The 23,849-nt window shown below is 43.7% G+C and overlaps 1 protein-coding gene across 19 annotated transcripts in view; it reads left to right on the top strand.

Moving 5' to 3' along the window:
- The window catches only part of NFIA (nuclear factor I A), a 349,636-nt gene that overhangs the window by 309,363 nt on the left and 16,424 nt on the right, over positions 1-23,849 (top strand). For 14 of the 19 annotated variants that reach the window (XM_021542512.3, XM_021542543.3, XM_021542494.3 and 11 more), the window contains 2 exons: positions 2,361-2,526; positions 10,353-10,444. In XM_021542512.3, coding sequence (XP_021398187.1) covers positions 2,361-2,526; positions 10,353-10,444 — 258 coding nt within the window. Of the gene's footprint in view, positions 1-2,360; positions 2,527-10,352; positions 10,583-23,849 lie in introns of those variants that run through there. The other 5 variants (XM_021542504.3, XM_031505572.2, XM_021542578.3 and 2 more) reach the window with 2 other exon arrangements.

Here is a 23,849-nt window from a genome sequence, read left to right as displayed (position 1 = left end):
CCACATTGTGGTGGAAGTAGATTAAAGTGTCAGAGAAGCTGGTGCTTCAGTGACCTGCTGGGTCCCCCCACAAACGACTTTGCTGCATGTGTTGTAACCCTTGTGGAACCAGGGTTAACAAAATACGAAGGCAGAATAATTTTTATTAATTATTTTTGAAGTTCAGGGGAGAGTGGGGGGGAAAGAGCAGGAAAAGGGAGGGTGAGAAACAGATGTTTCAGATCAGCTAAGTTCATTAAAAAAAAAAAAAAAAAGATACTGCCTTATAGCACTTTAGATCAAGTTGACCAGTACTTGAACTCAAGATGTTAAAAGTACAGTTTATTATGGTTTGTTATTTCTGTAAGCAGTTATCTTTTCCCCTTATCTCTATGAAAAATTAAGCAGAGTTCCAAAGCTTCAAATAACCATTTTCTTTTTTTTTTTAATCAAATAAAGTGAATCATCTTGCTATTATTGAAATAGCATTCTGGACGAATACAGAATTTATAAATTTTATGTAAATCAAGTCTAAAATAATGCTCTGAATATTTCATGAAATGTAATGCATGTAACTTTTTCCAGCCAGTGAAGTAATAACTGGCAAAATTACTGCTTCTCTCCTGACGTACTGAAAGTGTTAATGAGAATTAGTTTAATTATTAGCATCTAATTTATTACACTTATTTAATAAGCTGTATTGTTCTCAGTGTTTTCCTTTCCCCAGCAGAAAAACTGACTCTACTTATTCCAGCCAGTCCTGGCTTTGAATAATGTCTGCAATATGTTAGCAGATACATTTATGTCTAGACAACAAATCAATACAGTGCTTTTCTTTTTCCTTGAGTATTCATTTGCTTAATTTATCCCAAACCATTCAGCATTATGAACTGTTAGCACACTCACAATGAACAGGCAGCAGGGGTCTTCTTGGCAGGAAAGGGACCTAATTGGGAGACAAGATAGTGCTTGAGAGATGTCACTAATATATTAGTTTATTAAAGGTGCTGGATGTTGGAAAAATAAACACCTCTGAAGGATTGCTTCTTGCTGCAAACTCTAGTAACTGCAGTCTTTGAAGGCTGTGGGAGTGCTGCTAAGTTAAATGCAGATGAATTTGAGTCTTACTTGTCCCCTGAACCATTTCTGCTCTAGCACGAGTGTGATTTGCACCTCCACGACTTTAAGGCCTTTTGTCAGTGCCAAAGCAGGTGAAATGAAAATAAAGTCCCAAGTGTTTTGCCAGGATGAGAATTTTGTCCCCGGCAATTCAGGCTAATGGAAACCCTATCAGGAATTAAAACATTATTTTCTTCAGCAGTACTTAGAATATGGATCTGTGTTTAAAGCTGAGCTTTTATCATCAATGGAAAAGCCAATGTTCAGTGCCAGAAGAGCTGCAGTGAGATCAATTTGTAGAGTGCTGTCGAAAATGATCTCATCATTTTTGTCACTAAAATGGAACACCTGATTCACAGCCTGTCCTACTTTCTCTTTATAATGGTATTTGGCATCTATCTGTATGGCTTTCAAGTGTCCAGGCTGGGTTACATTTAAAATGTAAACTTAATAAGCAGGGGGAGGGTTGGCATGCTTTTCTAAGCCTGATCCCTGTTTTTGTGATACTTGAAAACACTTTTACTTATGGACACATTTTTCTGATGATTAATTGAAAGACCACACTCATATAGCTGATCCCCTTCAGCCTGTGACTGACCACATCCCAAGACTGAAGGGAGGGTGGTTTTTTCTCCCACTGTGTAAAATGAAGCTGTTCTAAGTTCAGTCATTCCTCCATATGATCCTAATGGCAGCTAAACCAAGAACTACACTATTACTAACTCAAAAGGGATGTGGGAGAGCAGTTATTTTAATATACACTCATTCATTTTCCTGTAATGAGATATCAGCATGATTTTTAAGACCACCAAAAACGCTTGTTTTTTCTCTTAATGAGCAGTATCTTTAAGAAATTTACACTCAAGTCCTAAACAATGATATCCTGAGGGTATAACAGAGGCACGAAGCTGGGGGATTTTAGGGGTCAAAAATACTGCTTCACCTCTCACTGAGCATGGGTTAGTGCTGCAGGAAATGTAAAGAGGAGTAGAATTTAATCCAGGACAATTTAATCTTAGTTCAGACAAGCTGCTAATAGAACATGCATTTAAAAGCCAGAATTGCCACAGTTTCACAAGGTTCACAGAGTTTGACACAAAGTTCTTTGAAGTCCATGGAGAATTTGAGCCAGCACTTTCTTTGCCGCCTCTCAAGTAATTCTAAATGTATTTCACACAGTTTTTAACTAGATTGTTTTTACTGGAGCTTCCTAATAGCTGATTTTTAGTATAATTTTTGTCTGTTTGCTTGTTTCTCGGCAGCCCAATGGTAGCAGCCAAGGCAAGGTGCACAATCCATTCCTTCCTACCCCAATGTTGCCACCACCACCTCCGCCACCAATGGCTAGGCCTGTGCCTCTGCCAGTGCCAGACACAAAACCTCCAACCACATCAACAGAAGGAGGGGCCACCTCTCCCACTTCTCCAAGTAAGTATAGACGCAGCGGGATCCGCGGGCTACCGGCACCGCCGGCGCTCGGCTGTGCAGGGACAAGGACTGCACACACCTTGGGAAGCAGGAGAGCTCTCTGCTCTCCACCATGGACAAAACTCTTGAGCTGCTTCTGTGTTAGCAGCAGGGAAAGCCTTAGCTCAAGGTTGCAGTTTTATTTTTGACTCGGTTGGCATTTCGCATAACCACGTGCGAGGGAAATCGAGGCCGGTGGCTCAGCTGTGACACAGAGCTCGGATCTTTGGGGTCTTGTTTGCTGCCATGGGGATTCAAGTTGATATCCCATCCCTGGGAGTGCTCAAGGCCAGCCTGGATGGGCCTCTGAGCAGCCTGATCTAGTGGAAGGTGGTCCTGCCTGTGGCAGAGGGGTTGGAATTGGGTGATCTTTAAGGTCCCTTCCAACCCAAACTATTCCATGGTTCTGTGATAAGCTGGTATCTCAAGCCAGGTTTTAGAGGAGAAATCCCACATGGAAGTCAGGCAATCTCCTTGAAAACATCCCTGCTTATACACACTGGGCTAAACTAACAACCATTTCCAGTTTACTTCAGTTGTCATTCTTTTGGGAATAAATCTTCCCAGATTAAGCCAGACATCTTTCCCTTATGCCGTGAATTTAAGCAAGAAATTTTGGTATGTCTTAAGGCCAGGGAGAAAGCTCTAATCCTCTCCCACCACCCACACGGCTCCCATATGCATTTTGTGTAGCCACAAGTCAAATTTAGGAATTCCTGGATGCACACTTGGGGATACCACTTTGGAGTCACTCTTCTGGGAAACAAATGCATTTCAGCTGTGTCTGATGCTTTCAAAAAAAATCTGGATGTTCAGGGAGTTAATTGTGAAATGATTTAATGAAGCTATGCTCAAACTGACATTTAAAAACAAAAGGGAAGCTTTCAGTGCTTTAATGGCAACTGTAGGGGACTTGTTCCACAGTGAAGGGAGTCCAAATAACATCCACAAACAAAAATCAATCTAATCGAAAGAGCAAATCCCTTTGTGTGCTTTTCAAGCTTATTATTTAAATGCTATATGCAACCACTGCTTGATGTGCAAAGAGGTACTCACTCTTCAGACCAAGTGAAGCCTACATGTTTAAAGCTTTATATACTGTTCAGGAGACTTGCACAGGTTCCAGGGGGCATTTTTAAAATCTGGTAGTTCCTCAGAGGTTTTCATTGCCTTCTGCTACACGATAGTGCATCAACTGCAAACTCAGCAAGATGCTCTGGCTCGCTTGGAAATGGAAATGGGTTTTAGTATGAGACAGTCTGGTGAGATTGTGAACACGATCTTCTAGAATCAGGACTTCTCGAATTGATCAGCAGATTTTTGTTGAGTGAAGAAGTTGATTCATTCCCTCCCCTCCGCTCCTCTTTCTGACCTTAGACCAACACTGGTGCTATCAGGAAGTTTTGACACTTTCCGAGGGGACTTTTGAGTCCTATCAATAAGATTCAGCGGTGGGATCTAAAAGGTTAATGTTTAGTCATAGTTATCACTGAACACAGTCAGCAGTGCCTTACTATCTCCTTGCCTTCAGAACCGGGAAAAACAAAACTAGGTCAGTGTGTACTTGTCATTACGGTTGTGACTCAGTTTACTGGCAGTGTCTGGTGTCAAAAAGAAAAGAAAAAATTCCCAACAACATTTGAGCACTAATCTTAATTTTTTATGATACTGTGATTGTGTAAACAAGCCCAGAGTGTTTCTAGCCGGATTCTCAGCTGGCAGAAAAATGGGTATTTCTCCTCTGAAGTGAGCAGGACACCCATCGGTGTCTGCTTGGGGCTGGTCACTGGGCTCTGTGTTCAGCAGACAGCTGCCACGTTAATTGGGAATGGAGGTTTTCTCAAGAGCAGCCATTTAATGGTATTTAAACAAAAGATTAGGAAAATAATTACTGTTTGTTAATTAGCCACGCTGATGACTAAACATATAGTTCTGTACATATTCAGGCACGCATCTTCCTTTTGGTAAGGGGTTTGAATAACAGTGACTCAAGTTGTAAAGAAGCATATAATTTAATTTAGGGACAAATTTTACAGAAAAGTAGATTATAGGAAATATTTTCTAAGAAAAACTATGACATGTAAACCAAAGCCAGTGGAAGCATTGGCCACTTAAAGAGGAAAACAAACTGAAGTTTGAGGCGTCGCAGCCAGGGTTTGCCAGGAGGACCCACTGGGCTCCATTCAGTGTGTCAATCAGGACCAACCCTCCATTTCCCTCCGTGTTTATTTTTTCCTTAACTAAATATTAGCCTTCAAACAGCGAGTGCAGATTCACCAGAGTTCCATAAAAGCCTCGCAAAAAGGTGTTTTCCATGGTTACGAGCTGCTGGAGCGCACCGGTTCTGGGAGTGTCGCCGGGCTATGGCTGACTGCCCCGCAGGGCTGGAGGATATTGGAAAGTCACTAATGCAACAAAGGCAGGAGTGATGTTAAATTTTGGCCAGACTCTCTCCTTAGCCGTGTGGAAGAGAATGATCCCCCCTCCTCCCGAGGAAATGGAGTGAAAGGGGTTGGCATTTGCTCCATTCTCCTTCCCTTTTTTGGTCTAGCAGAAAGCCCTCAGCAGAAACAAAATGCAGTCACGGCCCAACCAAAAATTGGAATATGGCCCTCCTGAGGGGTGCAGGAGCCAGGAGCAGCTGTTCAATACGGCATGGCCTCCTGGGAACGAGAGCTAAAAATCACAACAAGGTGGTTAATGATTCTCAGAGCAATAGTGAAACTCTCCAGCTGTGACATTAACCAAAACATGAACATTAGTGCTGTCCAAGGAAAGAAGAGCCCCTGGAGATGCACGCTGGGGATTTGCCACTACTGGGTGGCCAGGCGTGCTCTGGGAGCTGACAGTTTCAGCTGTGAATCTTGTCCCTTTGAAAAGCCAGTATTTTCCTTAGTCAGATGGCACAATGGAGATGGGATTCACAAGGTTTGGGAGGTTAATTTTTCCTCCACAAAATCTTTTTCAATAGAACATATCTTTGATATCAGAAGCAGGCCAAACATTATCTTATCTCAGATCTCTTCTTGATTTTGTTTGGTAACCCATTACAAACACAACACAGTATTTCCTTGAACTTGGCAGTTTTGGGGTTTAGTATGTCACTGCCCAAAGCAAACACCACCTCCACTACATTCCAGTTGGGCTTTATCACTATCATAATTAAATAATTTCAGAGCAGCCCAAGATACTGCCATCCTGTACACCCTGACTTTTAACAGCTTTTTAAAACTAAGTGTTATTTTCTGAGATTCACAACTCTTTAACTTAAACAAACTCATTACTGCTTAATGTCCCTTTGAACAAAAGAGTTTTCCTGTTAAATGGCATTTGTGTCAGGATGAGGAGAACAATCTTGTGGCTGTAGTACAGGATTCATAAAGCCAAGTGCCAGGTCCTGCTCTTGGGTCACAACATCCCGTGGAGCTCTCCAGGCTTGGGACAGAGTGGCTGGGAAGCTGGAAAAGGACTTGAGGATGCTGGTCAGCAGCAGCTGAACATGAGTCCAAGTGTGCCCAGGTGGCCAAGAAGGCCAAAGGCACCTGGCCTGGATCAGCTCTGGTGTGGCCACAGGACCAGGGCTGTGACTGTCCCCTGTGCTGGCACTGGTGAGGCCACACCTCGAATCCAATAGAAAAACACTGAAGTGCTGGGGAGTGTCCAGGGAAAGGAATGGATCTGGGGAAGGGTCTGGAGCTCCAGGAGAGGCTGAGGGAATTGAGGGGGCTCAGCCTGGAGAAAAGGAAGCTCACTCAGGGGGGACCTTGTGGCTCTGCACAGCTCCTGACAGGAGGGGACAGCTAGGGAGTAGCGGGGCTCTGCTCCAGGAACAGGGACAGGACAAGGGAAAATGGCCTCAGGTCACACCAGGGGGGGTTTAGGTTGGATATTGGGAAAAATTTCTTCAAAATAGTGGTCAAGCACTGGAGCAGGGGCAGTGGTGGAGTCCCCATCCCTGGAGAGATTTAAAAGCCCTGTGGATGTGGCACTTAGGGACATGGGTTAGTGGTGGCCTTGGCAGTGCTGGGGTAGGGGTTGGACTCAATGATCTTAAAGGTCTTTTCCAACCTAAACATTTCTATGATCCTGCAATCAGATTGGCTTTCTCTCCCTTTGCTATGCATTGACTGAGCACCTTCTGGGCAAGTTTGAGCTTTCTGTTCGCTCCTTTCCCCATCCATAAAAAAGAGGGTTGATTCTCATTCAATTTGCTAAAATTTGCAGTTCCCTCTGACACTCAGCTGCAGAATGCACTGCAGTAGGAATTGTTCTACTGCATCACATTCCTCCAGTTAATCCTCTTGCTGCAGCTTGAGAAACAGGACAACTCTTCACATCAAACACATGTACCTGTCATCTTGGTCTGTAAAAGGGAGACCTAGTGGTACATTAGGTCATCACTCACCTAAATCATCTTTACCAATCCTTTTAATCCAGAACGATGATAAATTACACACTCCTGCTCTCAATAGCAATTATTTCAGGAAAGTATATTTAAAAGTAACATTTCCCTACTGCAGGCAACTTTAAAACACACAACATCCCCAAAACTGTTTGTTTGTCTTGTCTTTCATACAATTTCTTGCCATTTTGGCTAAATATCAAAGCTGTCTGTGTGAGCAAATGTTCTTTCTCTGCCAGCTCCTGTTTTGCTTGTTCCTGAAGTGAAGCATCACAGCAAATTTGTGGCATCACATTCATTTCCTTGGCTGCGGGCTGTGATGTTACAGACAATCCTTAGTGAATTCCAGTAGCAGAAAGAGCAGGCTGGGCAGGAAGCTGTTGCTGTTCATGCCCAACAGGACACCTATCAGCTGGTGTGAACCAGGGTAGGTCTCTGCAATTCCCATGGAGCAAAGCTGATAAAATCTGGAGATCTGCCTAAGAGACCTGGCTGCTATTCCTTGTTCCTTTCCATGCTTTGACTTTTCCCAAACTGGAGTTTGAAGGCCCCAGCATAGGCTCAGCTTATATTTATGATATAAAACAATGTGACCTAGCTTTATCCAGTGAGACAGTTTGCCCATCCTAATTCTGGGGCAAAGTCTAGGGATCAGACCTCCAGGAATCCCACCTCCATGTAAACCAAGAGTATTTATCTGAAGACAGTAAGATGCAGCTGGAAGTTGATCATGGTCTAAGCAACACTCAGTACTACTCCCTTTCCTGAAATAAATCTCCCCCTAACAGGGGAATGTGTATTCCATGTCAGCTTAATAATATTCCAAGCCAAAATGGCCCCTTCCAATCCACAAACATCCCGGAACATTTTACAGCAAAGAGGGAACAGCACCTTGGGAGAATCCAGTGTAAATCCTCTGCATATTTGTCATTTTGGTGCTCTTCCCTCCTTGGCTTCAGCAAGGCAGTTATATGACCTGAAGGAAATACCAAGCTGACATCTGAGTATTTTCAGAAAGCAAGTTAAACATCGTTTGGAGCGGAAGGAAGGTATACATAGCAACTCACCCAGCAAGCTTTGAGGGGACTTTTGTGCATATTACACACTTCTCAAATGCTTTAGAATTTTTTGTTTGAACAGAGAAGCCATTTAAGTCAGCATTCTGCTGGTTCCCCTTTGATTTTCTACCAAATATCACAGCAAAAGTATCTGCCAGCGGGGAACTGTAAACAAGATCTTGAGTTCCTTCCCTTCTGGGTGGAACTTACCTGCTCCAAGGTATTAAATGGCCTCTCCACTCAATCTGCTTCTTTAAAAGTAGACCATGAGAACCAAACAACAGATGTTTGATTTTTGAGCTCTAAGTTAATTTTCTCCACTGCAGAAGGAATTCTTAGTCTTGCACAACATTAGTTCATTAGTTAGTTAAAAAAAAAAAAACCACAAAGGACAGCACAGAAGAATCTTAATGTAAGGCACTAGCAACAGGGAAATGCCCTTTGCAAATGTGTGGCTTCTTTGAATTATTAACCAAATTAACATGGTAAAACACTGACGAGAACATCTCACCAGATCTATTCAATAAATTTCTTCCTTGATTTGCAGGTAAGAGTAACATCCAGCTTACCTGTTCACAACATTCAAGCTGCACCACAATTTGCAAAACTGTCTCAGGAAGATGAATTATTGCACTTAAAATTTCCTTTAAGACTTTGTGAAAGAAAAGTGTTCCTTGCATGATTTTTGTAAGTGTTAGCTTCTTGGAGGGAAAAGCTCACCTCACCAGAAACAAGTGGGAAAAATTCCTTCTTAGAATCCAGGAGTGCCTTATCTCCCCCCATATCAGCAGGAAATGAAGATATGCAGTTCCTGGGGTGATTTCAGGGAATCTTGAGAAAGGGAAGATTACTGATGAACTGTAAGAGCTAAAAGGCATCACAAGACACTTGTGAGACTGGAAGGATGTGGTTCTGCATGCTCCTAGACCTGGGAACTCATCACCCAACGGCTTTGTGGGAGGCAGAACATCCACACTGGTCCAAGTACAGACTGGGCATTGGGTGAGAAATCCCTCCAGGGCCTTAAATACAGGAAGTCCCTGAGCTGAAAATAATCAGAGGTGGGAAAGAATAGGAGAAAGTAAATATGTGACCTGTTTTGGTTGCATCTGCTTATGACTTCTAAGAGAGGTGACAATGGCCAAGGTGGAGCAGTGATCTGATTTGGCAGTCTTAAACCAAAGGCTCCTCCAGTGTAATTCCTCTTCACCAAACATTTGCCTTCAGAAAGGTAAAAGAGTTTCCTCCACACAACCAAATCAGTGTCTTCTCTGATCCTTAACTTGCTTTACTTTTCTGTAATGTTGAGGCCTCAACATTATATTTAGCCTGACTGGAATTTGGCAAGTAACTTTCCTTTTACTATTGTTTTTTTGTCTCTTCATTGGATAGTTAGGTTGTCTGGGGATTTTATTCAGCAGAATGCATTCCCATAAATACATTCAAAATAGATAGGAGCCCTCTTTGTATTAAGGCATCTATTTGCGTTATTTGAATTTAGATCTAAACATGCAAAAAACTGAGGAAGAGAGAAGATTGCTTGAGGGTTTTCAATGAGACAAAGACTAAAAATGCATTGAAAGCTTTTGGATGTGGAAGTACGTGGCATTGTGGACAGTTGCAGTGGAGAATATAATGCAACAATAAAATCATTAAAGTACTTCAAGTTTGGAAGTAATCTGGGTTCTTGGCTTGCACTGCATTTAATAGCTTTACATTTATGGGAGCCACTCCAGATTTTAAAGGCAGCTTCAGCCTTCAGACTGATTGCACTTACCACCCCAGTGAAACTGCAACCCATTAATTTTTTACCGAAAGGATCTTCCTAGTTTGTCAAACACATCAAGTGAACATTTTAGAGAGTGCAGACCACAGCAGTACGAAAACCAAAACTTTATATCCAGAGAGAATGCTGGATTAGCGTGAAATAAAGGGTCTGATTCTGTTAATGAGCGCTTAGATAATTTCATTGCTATACAAAACTCTGTTAAAAATAGAGATACCAGCCATTCAAGTGAAAACAGTCAGGACCTGCAGGAATCTCCTGTGCCAACCCATCACAGAAAGGCCTCCAGTGGTTCTCCTTCAGGCTGGAGAGCTTCACGCCCTCCCTTGAGCCAACATTTGTGGCCGTCCCCTACGTGTTGACCCCCTCACCATTCAGCCCAAGCCTTTCCAGTGTCTCAAACCGAACTCTCGCTCTCTAAAACGTTCGCACATTTCTATGTCAAACATCTGCTTAGGTGGCTCTGAGACAGTGTGTTTTGGTGTTGTTCGTGTGCAATCTAGTGCCGCTTCCTCAACGCATGTGTCCCTTCCCTTCACAGCCTACTCGACACCCAGCACCTCCCCCGCAAACCGATTCGTCAGTGTTGGACCACGGGATCCAAGCTTTGTAAATATCCCTCAACAGACTCAGGTGGGCCGCTTTCGACTTCTCTGTTTGCCTGCAGCCTCTTCTCCTCCTCCTCCAGTGTCCTCTAACGTGTCCCCGCGGAGCAGCTGCACTGCCGCTGTCACTTCACCCACATGGTCTCAGTAACTACAGTGAAACGTCACTTGCAGTTTTGCAGTTTGTTTGTCTGTTGTGTTTTTTTTCCTTTGTTTCTTTGTTTTTTATTTTTTTTTCCTTCTTTTTTTTTGGGGGGGCTTGTGTGGTGATAACGCTGCTTTGTAACTGGAAGGACTTCTCTCTGCTTTCTAAGGTGTTGGCTCCCAGCACGCAGTTGTTTGCTCTAGGGACGGGGTTTTAAAGGCTTTGGCTCCAACCTGCTCCCCAGGCACTGCATTTAATTGTGTTTAGATTAGATGGTAAGGAGAAATCCTTCCCTGGGTGGGGAGGCCCTGGTAAAGGTTGCCCAGAGAAGCTGTGGCTGCCCCTGGATCCCTGGGAGTGTCCAAGGCCAGGTTGGACAAGGCTTGAGGCAATTTGTGCTAGTGGAATGTGTCCCATGAAACAAGATGATCTTTAAGGTCCCTCCCAACCCAAACCAGACCAGTCTGTGATATGCAAAAGGAGCTCAGAGAGACCCATCAGATAACAGTGCCCTGTAGTCCCCCAGCAGACACAACGTGAGACTGCTCCAGTGACTTCCATGTAAAAAAAAATACTCAGATTCCTGGTTGGCCATTTGCATGGTGGGCTTTGAGCGAGCGGGAGATTTTTGTGATTGTGAGCACATCTGTTTTCCTTATGCAAAGAGAAAAAAGTCCAGTTGAGGCAGGCCTATAAAGCTGGGCTAGCTGAATTCATGGTCCTGCTATGGTCAAATCAGAAGCTCAAGTAAACATTTGTGTTTCTTTAGGAGAAGGACGAGATTTAAATGTGCTTTTTTCCAAGCTATATCAAATTCCCAGGGTCGATTAAGAAAATAGTTGTTGGCAGTTTTGTTAGCAGCTAATTTGAGCCAGATGTTGAAAAAATTAAGTCTGGGCTTAATATCACGTTATCATGGGGGGGGGGGGGAGAAGGTATAAAAAAGTGAGCAAAGTTAGTGCTTTAGGACCACTGTAGTTTATAGTTTGAAGTGATTGCTTGACTACATTGCAATTCTTTTAAAGGTCAACTACACAAAGTTTTTGTGATTTTGTTTTTGAGCTGTTGCAGTGACTAAAAAGCAGTAATTCAAATAACTGGCAAACTGGGCATTACTACCCTTGGCTCTTGTAAGTTCTTTCAAATGGTTTATAGGCTTCTGAATAATTAGTGTGCAGATTAATGGCTGTCACATGCCACAGGAGGTGCATGAAGACAGACTCCTCGTTGTGATGGCTTCAGCACCTCCACTGTCACTGAAACACAGGTCACTCATTCCCAAAGATTTTTAGTTTACAGGGCTGCAAGCAGCTGCCTGTGAGCACAACGTGATTTTTTGCTGTCTGCTCTTTGTGTACAATTTGTTAGGGGTTTTAGTTTATAGCTCTATGCACAGCACAGGTTAAACTATATCGAATCTCAAACCTTCTCTGCATTAAATAGGGTCACAGAAAGTACAGCAGCAATGCAGAGAGGGGGTTTAACCCATCAGATTCTGGGGGGTTTTTTCATGCCTTAGCAAAACTCAGCCTGCACCTCACTTTTCCAGCCTTGTGCTTTATGGGGTTCATGGTGTGGCAAGTTCTCATGCATCTTCCCATTTAAATCATATTTCTTCAGTTGTTTTGGAAACAATTGGAATACACAGAAATACACTGAAATTAAGGTGTACTGCTAAAGTCCTTAAGCATTTGGTCTTTTCCTTCATAGCTCAGGAAACCTGAAACCCTTTGGAGAATGCTACTTACCTTTTCCAGAAGACTTGAAAAACTCCGTTGGTAAATTGATTATGTAGTAAGGCACAACAGTATTAAGTCTCCAAAGATATTTAAAACTTACTTGCATCCTGCAGCCTAAGTTTCCCAGATAAGTTTGTTGACTGTAAACTTTTATCCTCCTTATTTATGACTTAAATCATTTTAAAGTGCTCTAGCGTTACTTTAAGTGCTCCTCTGTAATGCAGTGTAGTGAATAACAATGCTGTACAGTGAAAAACAATACTCAAGCACAGCTTTCAATTAAAGTCTAACATGCTGCAGTGGGCAAGGAGACTGGCTTCCAGTCTCTGACTCCAGCTGCATCTCCCTGCTTCTATACATCATTACACCACCACAACCCACTTGATACTAAATATATAATTTATCAGCAAACTCACTACTTATTCATGAAAGGACTCTGAAGTTGACTGTGCTTTGAGTCAGAGAAGTGAGGTAGAAGTGCTAACTGCAATGATTTGGGATTTACATACCATTCCTCCAAACAAAGACAGGCTTTTATGCTCTTTTTTGCAGAGCATTAGTGTATAGAACGACCACTTAGGATATTTTCAAAATTAAAATGCAAAAACAGATAGGACTGTGTTATTAAAAGCAGCTGGGGTGGCTCCTTTCCATCAGGATCTGTAGAGTACACCCAGAGTCAGGCTATGATACAGGTCCTGAGGACCACTAGCTGCCAGGGACACAGCAACCTGAGACAAGAGGAAGCAGGGGACACTCCGAGCTTCTGGAAGTCAAGCTTAAATATAAGGGTTAAGCAACTCTTTATGCTGAAACAATAAAATAAAAATGAAGGCTGTATGTGAACATCTGCTTTTTAAAAACTATCGTCCAGCTACAACCCATATGAAAATATTTTAGTCAGATTTTTGGTGGCTCTGATGTTATCTTGGTGGAACATTGCACTATAAGCACTATTTGCACATCATCATAATCATCATAATCATCATCATTAGTCTTGAAGTGAGTCTGTGCAAAGGGATGTGTCAGTTCCACATAGCAGGAGTCACAGTTCCCATACGTGGGCATTCCCAGAACATTGGACTAAAATCCCAGGCAAATGTACAGTGGGCTGGGGCAAGGATTATTCTGTCCTGGGCTGTTTCTAAACAACCAAACCCAGTACATGCCTTTCTTAATCAATATTAGAAAAATTATCAGTAGACATTTCCATTAACGCTATGTTCTGATTTATGTCATGTTGTGGCAAATATAACCCCTTAAAGGAATTTTATAGCATTTATATAGTATTCATTAAAAAGCCATCTTCCTGTGTCAACAAAGGTTGCAACAGGACAACCACTCCATCACAGAAGAGATAGGGAAATAAACTCTTTTAAGTCAGTAGTTCTGATTTGGTAACAAAAGCCCCCAAAGGGCTGTTGGCTTTGCCTGGTTTTAGCAGCTTCCAAACTTTTCAGCTGGTTTGGTTTTGCATCCACTGCTTACACTGTCCATCACTCTGCCACTCCACTCACTGCACAATTGTCCTGTCTTGGGGCTTATTTGAATCTAAATTTCTGTTTGAGCTATTAGAAGCAACACTTGACTTGGCATCCCCTGGATATGTTGACAAAAAGGCACAGGTGTTGTAACCTTTGCTTGATAAATCATTTACTTTTGCTACTTGACTTGCAAGCAATATGGGGGCATCAGCTTTTTAACTGCCTTTTCCATATGCAAATCAGAAATACAGGATGCCTGGGGTACAGGGGCTCTGGTTTCAAAAGCAAGTTGGTCTGGATACCTCATGACTTAGTAATAGATACGTCTCTCATATTGCCAAGGACTTGCAATACAGAGAGTGGTGGAGGGATGGGAAAGTCCCATCACATTAATTAGGGACGAGCCTCTCGGTAGCACCGAGGTGAATAAAAGGGTCTGAATTTTGAGGTGTTTTTTTCCTAAAATTAATAGTGAAACACAGGCTATGGGCTGCGAGTGTGTGCAGCTGGGAATGCTAAACCAGCAACCTGTGACCAGGGTTTGCCACACACCACTCCAAATGCTGCTTGCTGCTCTCTAATGCCCTGGCTTTGCTCTAGGGTACAAAATTCTTTTAGGGATCCGCGTGCTCTGTACTCATCATGCTGCAGCTCCACTTCACACTGAACATTGTTTACTATGCTGAGTCCTGTTTGCCACCTACTTAGCCTACACCTTCCTGGAAATTGTACTTGGGATGCTAAAAACAGCTCCTGAGAAACACATGCCTGCTCCATCTAATCGCTCCTACCTGCCACTGGCCCATGTGCCCTGCACAGGGAGGGTATGAGGATGCAGGGAACAGAAACTGCCTCCAACTGCAGGCACCCAGGCAGAGGATAACCACTTTACCCTGTGAGAAAGTGAATATTGTAGACCTGACCAGCTGTTTCAGGAAAAATCTCTCTCTAATGCAAACACGCTCTATATCAGATCCATCCCAGGTAGTTTCTAAAAACTTATTTAAGGGCAAACCCAAATATTTATTCCCTTGGCTTTCACTAAGATAAAACTTATTTCACTATATAAAACTATTCACTAAGATAAAACTTACTTCTAGAAGGACAGAAGCTCTTATTTCTAGAAGCTCTTCCTGGTTCTGCCTTTGCACATTCCCAAAGCACTGTCAGATCCTGGATAATAAGCAAAGGTCTTGTGTTTTCACACTTTCCCTGGTGGGGCCCTAGAGCCACCCAGCTACAAGAGAGCTCTAGATACACCTCATCCTTTATAGCACAAAACAACTGAAACAAAAGGCCTGTAACCTGCCTAGAACACTGAAATAAAGTTTAAGAAAAACCCCAAAAGTTAAACAAACTTATCTAGGCAGCAAAATAACAGGTATGAAAACCAGCAAGCTCAGCAGAACAGCCTTATAAAGACTAGGTACAAAAATTCACCCTGTAAAATACATCTTTAGAAGAGCAATAGTAACTTAGGAGGGAAATCACTGAAGTTTAGCAAAGTGTTTAAAGTACAAGGAAATTGCTAACTCCTTTAGATCTTCTCCTGCTCCCTGCCCTTCCCAAATTAGACAGTGGTATCTTTGTAGCTTTCTCCTTTTGGGCTTTTATTTATCTCTAAAAAAACCACCATATGCCTCAGGTGCATCCACAAACCTAATTGTACAATTACTTTCTTTCCCAGAGACAAGGCAAAACCCGTTTTGCTTCCCCACAAGCAATTTTTTATTTTTTCTTTTTCTTTTTTTTTTAATAAGAAAGCAAACTGCAACCTGCAATTTTTCACTGGCAGCACTTTAAAACAAAGGGCATGAGAAAAAAAAAATGAGCTGGATGCTGTGTCCTGTAGGATAGCAGATGTGAGCTCTGTCAGAGCAGGGGGGGAGGCCAATTCCAGAGGAGAGGGTCCTTCTGTGAGAGCAGCCAGGCACTGCTGCCCAGACACTGGAATCTGAGGAGTGTGGTGCAGGTGATGCCCCTCTCCAGGAGGCAGGCAGGGAAGCAGCCCCACTGGGGGCATTCTCCAAAAGTGTATAGAATCCATAGATCAAAGTCAGCACCTTGACTGGGAAGCTGATGCAGCTCCCGCAGCGCTTCGCTCCTGCAGCTGAAACCACGGAGCTGCTCTGTGCCCAGGTTCCATTGCCACCCTATGGAAGAAAGAAACCAGTGCACACATTTTTTTTTTTTTTTTCCCTCTGCACAAATCCAACGTGTGTGCCTGCCTGCGTGGGGATTTTCCATCCCTGCCTCTCGCTGCCACCGTGCCCTACCCTTTGCCCCTTCCCTGGGGATGCTGAGCCCCACGCAGCTCGTGGCCGTGTGCTTTATCCGTGAGCCCCACGGGCTGCCTGGCCTGGCTGCCTGCACACCCTGCTGCCTTGGAATGGCACCAGGCAGGACCTGCTGGCCCAGGGGGACAGGGGCAGGGCAGGGTTTTGTGGCTCTGTGCTGACAGCTGAGCCAAAGCCTCGCTCTGCACACAGGGCAGGGTAAGGACACCTCGAGGGGTGTGTGGGGGACATGGCAGAGAACATCAGGGGCTGCAGGAATGACACCAGGCACTTTATTTTGGGGGTTCTGAGCAGAGCTGTTCATAAGCCAGGTCAGAGCTACTTTTGCTCAGAGGACTGTTCCTCCTCAGGATCAGAATACTCATCCTCGAGGCTGGATGTAGTGCTTGTGTCTGAGTGTGAATGGAGATAAAAACCACTAACTTGGAAGCATTTGTTAGACTCAGACCCTTAAGAATTCCATATTCCTTACAGTAACCTCCCTAAGCCAGCACATGTGTCCAATTTCAGCTGCAAAGCACTTCTAAGCACACTTGAATGTTCCTTTTCTTTCTCTTGGCCTGTCCAGAAAATGTAGTGAGAGGTTCAGAACACGATTTCCATGAAAGAATAACATCTTTAGAGTGTAAAGAAGAGAAATTTGCATAGATCAGGTATAAAAACACAGTTTTGGGGTGTGGAACTGCTGCTTTCTGCTGAACTTAGAAGGATCACTCTGCTGCCAAACCCTCCAGGGACCTGTGGATTTTCCTATATTGGCTGCTTTCCTCCAAAACCTGGAGCCCCCTTATGATCACTCAAAGTTGTGATCTCTGTCCAAGAAGTGCTTTGCTGTTGCACCAATGACATCAGGCAACTGACACATGACCTGAATTTTGGTGCTGTGTTTCCTCTTCCACCCAGGACGTAGGAATACCATTCTGAACTTGAGGATGTCCCAGAGATGGCTCTGAAAATGCAGGGTGAGCCTAGAGAGAGGTGGATAGGAAATTCCCCGCTCAGGTCAGTTCCCAAAAAGAGCTGAGAACAGCACACCTCAAAAAGAAAGCACATATTACTCTATAGAGGTAAAGATTCACAGAAAACTTCCCAATGACATCATGTGGTTGTATCTTCAAAGTGGGATGGAGCCAAAATGCCTGGGTTAGTCCTCAGCAGGGGAGGTCGTTGTTCCTGGGCTTTTTCTTCCTCCTCCTCCTCCTCCTTGTAGGCTCTGGTGAACAGTTCAGACTCTTTTTTGGAAACCAGCACTCAGCATCCTATTTCCAGTAGATTTAGCATAGAATTATTTACAATGGACATAGAAGAATTTCCCAAACTAAGCAATTAAACTTACTGAGTTTTCCCCCTCCTCACAATAACCAGGAAGCCTGTGCGTAAGGCTGCCTTTCTGTGGGTTTTATGGCCATTACTTACTCCACAGTGGGGGAGAAGAAAGGGAAGAAGTAAGTGTGGGCCTGGTGGGAGGAGTTGGCAAATGCAGAAATATGATGAATGAGCTGGAGAGATTTAATTTCTTACTAAATTCTCTACAAGCTGTGTAACCTTTCTTTAGCTAAACAATTACTCTAAAAGGCAATGATTTTCTGTGTTTTCATTGAAAAGTCTTCATAATAACAATGGCCTATGTTCTCCTTCTTGAAGAACTTCTGCCAAAAAACAGTTTTCTTTTTTCCATTCAGCAGGAAACTTTCTTTTATTTTTATTTTTTCAATCTCATATTCCCCGCTAACGTGGATTTACAAGGCCCTACCACTTACTGCATGGGGCTGGGAAGAAGCTTCCCCTCAGGCCAAATCATTTTGGTCCATCTCCTTTGTAGGGATTCTTGCAGCTTCCTCCCAAGAGGACTGCAACCACTGTCAGAGACATAATACCAGACCCATGTGGCCATTTAAGCTGACAGAATGTGACATTCCCTGTGTTCACAGGTCAGGGGACATGGGAGGGGATTCCCAGATTTGTTTTTCAGAGGACAGGCAGCTTCTTGCTGTGTTGTGGTGGGTGCAGTGACTTTGGTGTAGTGGGGGAAGAGTCATCAGGTGTTTAAATTCGTGGTTGCCAGCATGAGACAATGAGAGGAGCTGATGCTCCCTGAGCCACAGGGTCCAGTGTAGGGGCTGATCCCTGATCCCACAGGGGCCTGTGGCCAGCTGGAGCCTTGGAAGGACTTTGAGGGCGCAGCGTGGGCAGAGCACTCTCACACCCTGCACTCACACACACAAATCAAGCCAGGCTAGGGCAAGGTGATGGTTCTGTGCCCCTTGCTGCTGTTGGCTGGCTTGGCTGATCTCCTGGCCACCAGTGCCCGCCCCAGCCTCCACGGCAGATAATGCTGTATTGGATTAGTCTGCTCGCTGCTGCATCAGGCCCACGATCAATTTATTGACTCTGTCAGAGTGGCTAGTACAGTAATTGTTACAAGAGCAGAATAGAAAGCAAGAATGTGTCCACATAAAATATAAAAATGACGTTTTGTTCGTTCTTTCCTCTTTGGCCCTATAGATCTTTGTGTGTTTACACAGTGGAGAGCACTTTACTTAAGTTAATCAGCTCCTTCTACATTATTAATTGCGACAGTTAGGGTGCTACGTGGCAGCAAACGTATTATTGAGAGCATTGATCTCACGCTGACGGTGTGGACCTGGCTGGGTTTTGTATTCCTTCCCTTCTTCCCAACTGCTTGAGGGCACTATCAAATCCCATTTCTCTGACTGACAATACACCATCAAAACCATCGATCCCAGAGAGGGGCAGGAGGCTGCACACCAGAAAGAAAGGAATGCTCAGAGAGCCAGGCTTGGGAAGGGGCTGTTGGAAGTTGGTGATGGCAGTAATTACATGCCTGGCCTGATTTCTCTATTTTGTAAAGAGTAATAATTTAAGAGCTGAAGTTTCCCAGGTGCTGAAAATTTGCAGAGGTGGCACGATGAGACCTTTTAAAATGTGTGCAGAATGTATACCCGTTAAAAAAAAAAAAAAAAAAAAAAAAGGCCATACTGACTTTTTACAAGGGTTTTGGAAGTGCCTTTGAAAGACATTTCATGAAAGTTCAGCCTTCACAGCTGATACCTATATGAGCTCCATAAATTGCACCCAGCCTGACAAACTCCAGTAGATGTCACATGTGACCTGGATGGAAAAGGTCAGCAGCTGAATTTATGGCTTTTGCATTTACTGGAACATTAAGATTTTTTGCCAACTGCCATATATACTTTTTAAAAATTCCACAATCAAAGGATTAGGACCACAATCCACAATGAAAGTCAAAAAATTAAAGGCCACAATCCCTACATCCTTCCCAATGGATAGGCATTAAGCTACCTCTGTTCTAGGAATCACCTTTGCTTAATTGCATTAACACAGAGGTCAAGGAATGAATAAGCTCCAGAGGTGAACATTTTGCAAAATAGACTGTCCTGTTCTGAAATTAATAGTGAATTCCATAAAAAGGGACCAAAAGAAGCCTTTTCTTAACAGAGTAGGAGTCCTCAGTTTGCAGGAGAAGTGCTGGACTGTCCTAGAGAAATATAAATAATACAGAAGGGAAAGACTGGGGTTTCAAAAGCAATAGGGCAAAATTACTTCAATTTTGGTAAAACCTGTTTATATTTTAAATTTTACAAAGATATCTGTTCTTAGTAAGGATTACTAACAGCATGGGAAATTGCAGCTTTCAAATTTTACCTGGTTTTCGTTTAGAACAGCAAAACGTCTCATTTTAGGCTTTTGCTTTGATAGCATTTTCTGCTTGAACAGAGGTAGAACTGAAAAAGTTTAATTTAAAACCAGGATTTAAAAAAAAAAAAAAATCTCATAAAAACCAAGAGGCTAAACTTAAAAATATCTTCTAGGTTTCCCCTTAGGTGCTTTAGTTATTAATATTCAACTTTGAAAACAGTATTGACACTGTAATCATAATATTCTCAGGCATATTCACTTGTGTGACCCAACTGTTACATCATCTACATAAACACTGGTTATTACACATGAAGAGATGCAGCTGAATGTGCTGCAGAAGGCCCTGAAATGTAATTTTAATTATGAGATATGAGTAACCAAAGTCACAACCAACACTGTGCAGCCACCTCTGAGGCTGAACACAATAATTTAGGAAGAGATTGTTCCTGTGAGGGTGGGGAGGCCCTGGCACAGGTTTTCCAGAGAAGTTGTGACTGTGCCTGGATCCCTGCAAGTGTCCAGGACCAGGTAGGATGGTGCTTGGAGCAACCTGGGATAGTGGGAGGTGTCCCTGCCCTGCAGGACATTAAAAATACAGGCTTTAAGGGTTTCTTCCACCCAAAACCATTCAAGGATTCTAATAATCTCTGCATTGCTTGGAGCAGCTTTATACAACTTTAAGTAGCCTTTTGTGCCTTTTCTGTAACTGCATCTTTTTAAATATGACAACAGAAAATCTACCTATTTTTAAAGAAAAAAAAGAAGGATAACTTGAGATACGATATTTGCATGTGGGGTTGGGTTTTTTCATCTTGGCATGTGCTAAACAATGAGATTTGAGATTTTGGAAGAACACTTTGACTCATTATATTCCTTGTTTGGCTATGCCTGGTTTGTTGGGGCTTTTTTAAGGACTTTCTTGTAGTCCTTTAGGTTAAAGATCATGTCTGAGAATCTGTGGTATGGGACTCAGCTGTACATTCATTGAAGCTCATGAGAGGAGGAGGTGGAAGATTTGTTATTGGCAGGAGCTTGTTTTAAAAATACAATAACATTTTTGTTTAATTATGCTCATCTTTTGCTTATAACTATGCACAGTAGAGTAAATCTAGTCTTTTTCAGATAAGAGAAAGGTTAAAATTCACATTTTCTTTATGGGGAGGGTTTGCAATGCAGTCTTCATGTATCTGTGGAGTTTTTATTTTGTGGTTACAGGTATTAACTGTCAGTGATTCTAAAGACATCTTCCTTGATGTAGATATGGGTTTGGGTATGGGGTTTTCCCAAATTTCTGGTCTTCTAGGCAATTTTAGACCAGGTTGGACAGGGCTTGGAGAAACTTGGTCCAGTGGTAGGTGTCCCTGCCCATGGCAGGCAGGGGCTTTGGAGGATCATCTGGTCTTTAAAGTCCTTTCCAGCACAAACCATTCTGTGATTCCATGATTTCCCAGCAAGGGAGGCTCCACAGGCTCTTTATAAACCCTCTTCCTACAAGCACCCAGGGCAGAATTTGTCCCAGCATTGGTAACTGCTTTATCAGTGCTGTTGATATTGTGTGAGTCTGAACAGAGCTCAGATTCTTCTCCTGGAAGCTCTCTGGAAAAACAAGGAGTAAAAGTAGTAACATTTAGGGGGGAAAAAAAGGGGGGAAAAAAAGCTGGAGGAGAGCTGTAGTTACCCATACAATGGAGCAGCTTGCTTAGGGAGTACAAAGAGCCACTTCTACACAGGCTATTTTCAGGGAAAAGCCTCACATTCAGTGACTCACAAAAGCGAAGAGGCACCTTTTGATTTTAAGTTCAAGGTTTACTTTAGTAATTTTGTCTGTTTTCTCTGTTAGTATTAATTAAATTGAGATAGTTTAATTAGTATTACTAAATTTGATCATTAGTAGTAATTCATTCTGCCTGCCATACTGCACAAATATGATGAAGCAGAAATAACTAAATTGTTTAATTTCATCTCATTTAATGACTTTACACTCCACCAGGACTTGCATTGGCATCTCACAGTATGTGTGAAAATTGCTCCGAGCTAGGCCAAGACCCAACTCCCTTTAGCCAACCATGTCTAATACATCCCTCCTCATCCAAAGATGGATCATGTGCTGCAAAGCCTTTTCCCATTTCTCCAACAGAGAGCTGGCAACCTCTGGAGCCTGGGGTGGTCTTTCCCTGCCCCACTCACACAGCTCCTGTAGCATCCTGACCCCAATGGCCCCAGTGGATCTTTATAGGACTCATCCCTGGATGGGATTCCCCACAGCAGGATGGAAATAATCCCTTCATGGATCCCCACAGTTGGGTCCCTGAGCACAAGCGTGATGCGCAACCTTCCATTTTTCCTAGAGCAGTTTAGCAAGGTACAAAGCATCAGGAAAAATGCAGACGTCAAAAGTTCCCACGTTCAGGAGAGGTTTTTTTGTTCAGCTCAATGCCCTCTTGGCTTTCTTTTTTTAAGAGGAGTTTTGGGAAGGGGGGGGTTCCTAATGAATCGAGTCACTATTCCTCCAGCTCACTGTCTTCTGTAATTTTAAGGTCAAAAGTGCCAGAGTTGCCTCTATGCTCCTATTTTGGTCCATGTTAATTTGGAGACTGGTTTTGATCTCCTTGGCCGGTAACACCTAGGACTTGCCAAAACCCGAATTCCTCTTCCTTTTTTGCGGTCTCCAAACCCAGCCTTGCTCTACCCACCTCTCAAAACCTGCTGTTGTCTTGGTCCGCTCATCACGGGGTCCCCAGCTGTCCCTTTGCCTGGAGTGTGCCCTGCCAGCCCCACTGCTCCTGCTGCCCACATTCCATTCCCTGCTCTCTGCCTCCCAGTCCCCACTAACCCATCCCTCCTGCTTTTTGCCCTGCTTTGATCAGGCTGGGCACACTTTGCTGTCCCCACAGGGCTGCTCATTTGTTCACTTCACCCAGACAGAGCACAGGCAGGGGCCTGACTTTGGGGAGGGATTTTGGAGGGAGTGCTTACTCTCCTGACCAGCCCAAGTTATTCTCTCCCCTCACTTTCCTCTGTGTGCTCTGAAGTACTCTCAGGGCAGTCAAAAAAAGCAGCTGAACTACCTTGGGTAGTTGTAGGTCAGCTACCTTTTGACCCATGATGGGTCTTCTGTTATACCACAGGGAGCCCCTGGACAGGGCTGGGGTGGTGGATGGGTCCCATACAGCTCCACTGGGGCTGTCAGAGCCAGGATGATATAAGAACTGGATGACCAGGGCAAGGAAAGGCCACCCCAGCCTTCAACCTCTGAAGGCTGTAATGACCTTTCCCTCCTCCATGCTCTCCAGTGGAGAAATGGCAGAAAAGAAGGCTGAAAACTACCTTTCGTACCCCAAACTGCAAAGCAAAGAGCCACAGCCTCTGTAGCAGCTTGCATCCATCCCACTGGGACCCCGGGCCCCTGACGTATCTCCCGTGGCTCGGTGGCACGGGACGGGGCAAAGCCCTGTGTGTGTGTACGTGTGCGTCTGTGCGTGTGTGCTCGCGCTGTCTCGCTGCGAGCCCAGCCTGGGAGGCCCAGGCTGGGGGTTGATTTTCTTTGGATGACTTTCCCCGATTGTCTAAAGCAATAAAAGTAAAGAAACTTTTTTTTTGGGGGGGGAGAAAAACGGTGGTCGAGGGGAGATTATTTTTGCAGTCCTGGTGCAGGCAGAACTCCCGAGGCTTGGGGAGGGGGGGAGCGGTTTTGCTCGCCTGAGGACTGCAGGAACTGGCTTAAATTGAATAAAACTGTAAGTACAGTACCGGGGACGGCGTAACAAGGAGTTCTGCAAAAGCAACACCACCGGAAAGCACAATGAAGAATAGAGCGGGTTACGCCGCGGTGAAAGTATGTACTGGTTGTTATAACACCGTGCCTCCAGAATAAATTATGTCCCTTTAAAAAGTAATACTTTAACTGTGCAGCTATATAGAAGACAATTAAGACGATATTGTTCTCCTCATTTCCCTCCCCCCTCCCCTCCCTCCCTCTCTCTGCAGTAGCTCTGTGGAAACTTTTAATGCTGCAGCTTGAAACTTGGGCCTCTGGGTCTGAAATGCCTGAGAAAGCACTGCGGGCTCTAACTGTAAAACATTCCTT

This window comes from Lonchura striata, chromosome 9 (genome assembly GCF_046129695.1).
Source record: "Lonchura striata isolate bLonStr1 chromosome 9, bLonStr1.mat, whole genome shotgun sequence".
Lineage (NCBI taxonomy): Eukaryota > Metazoa > Chordata > Aves > Passeriformes > Estrildidae > Lonchura > Lonchura striata.
The sequence above is the reverse complement of the archived record's forward strand: the minus strand, read 5'-3'. Positions and strand labels throughout refer to the sequence as shown.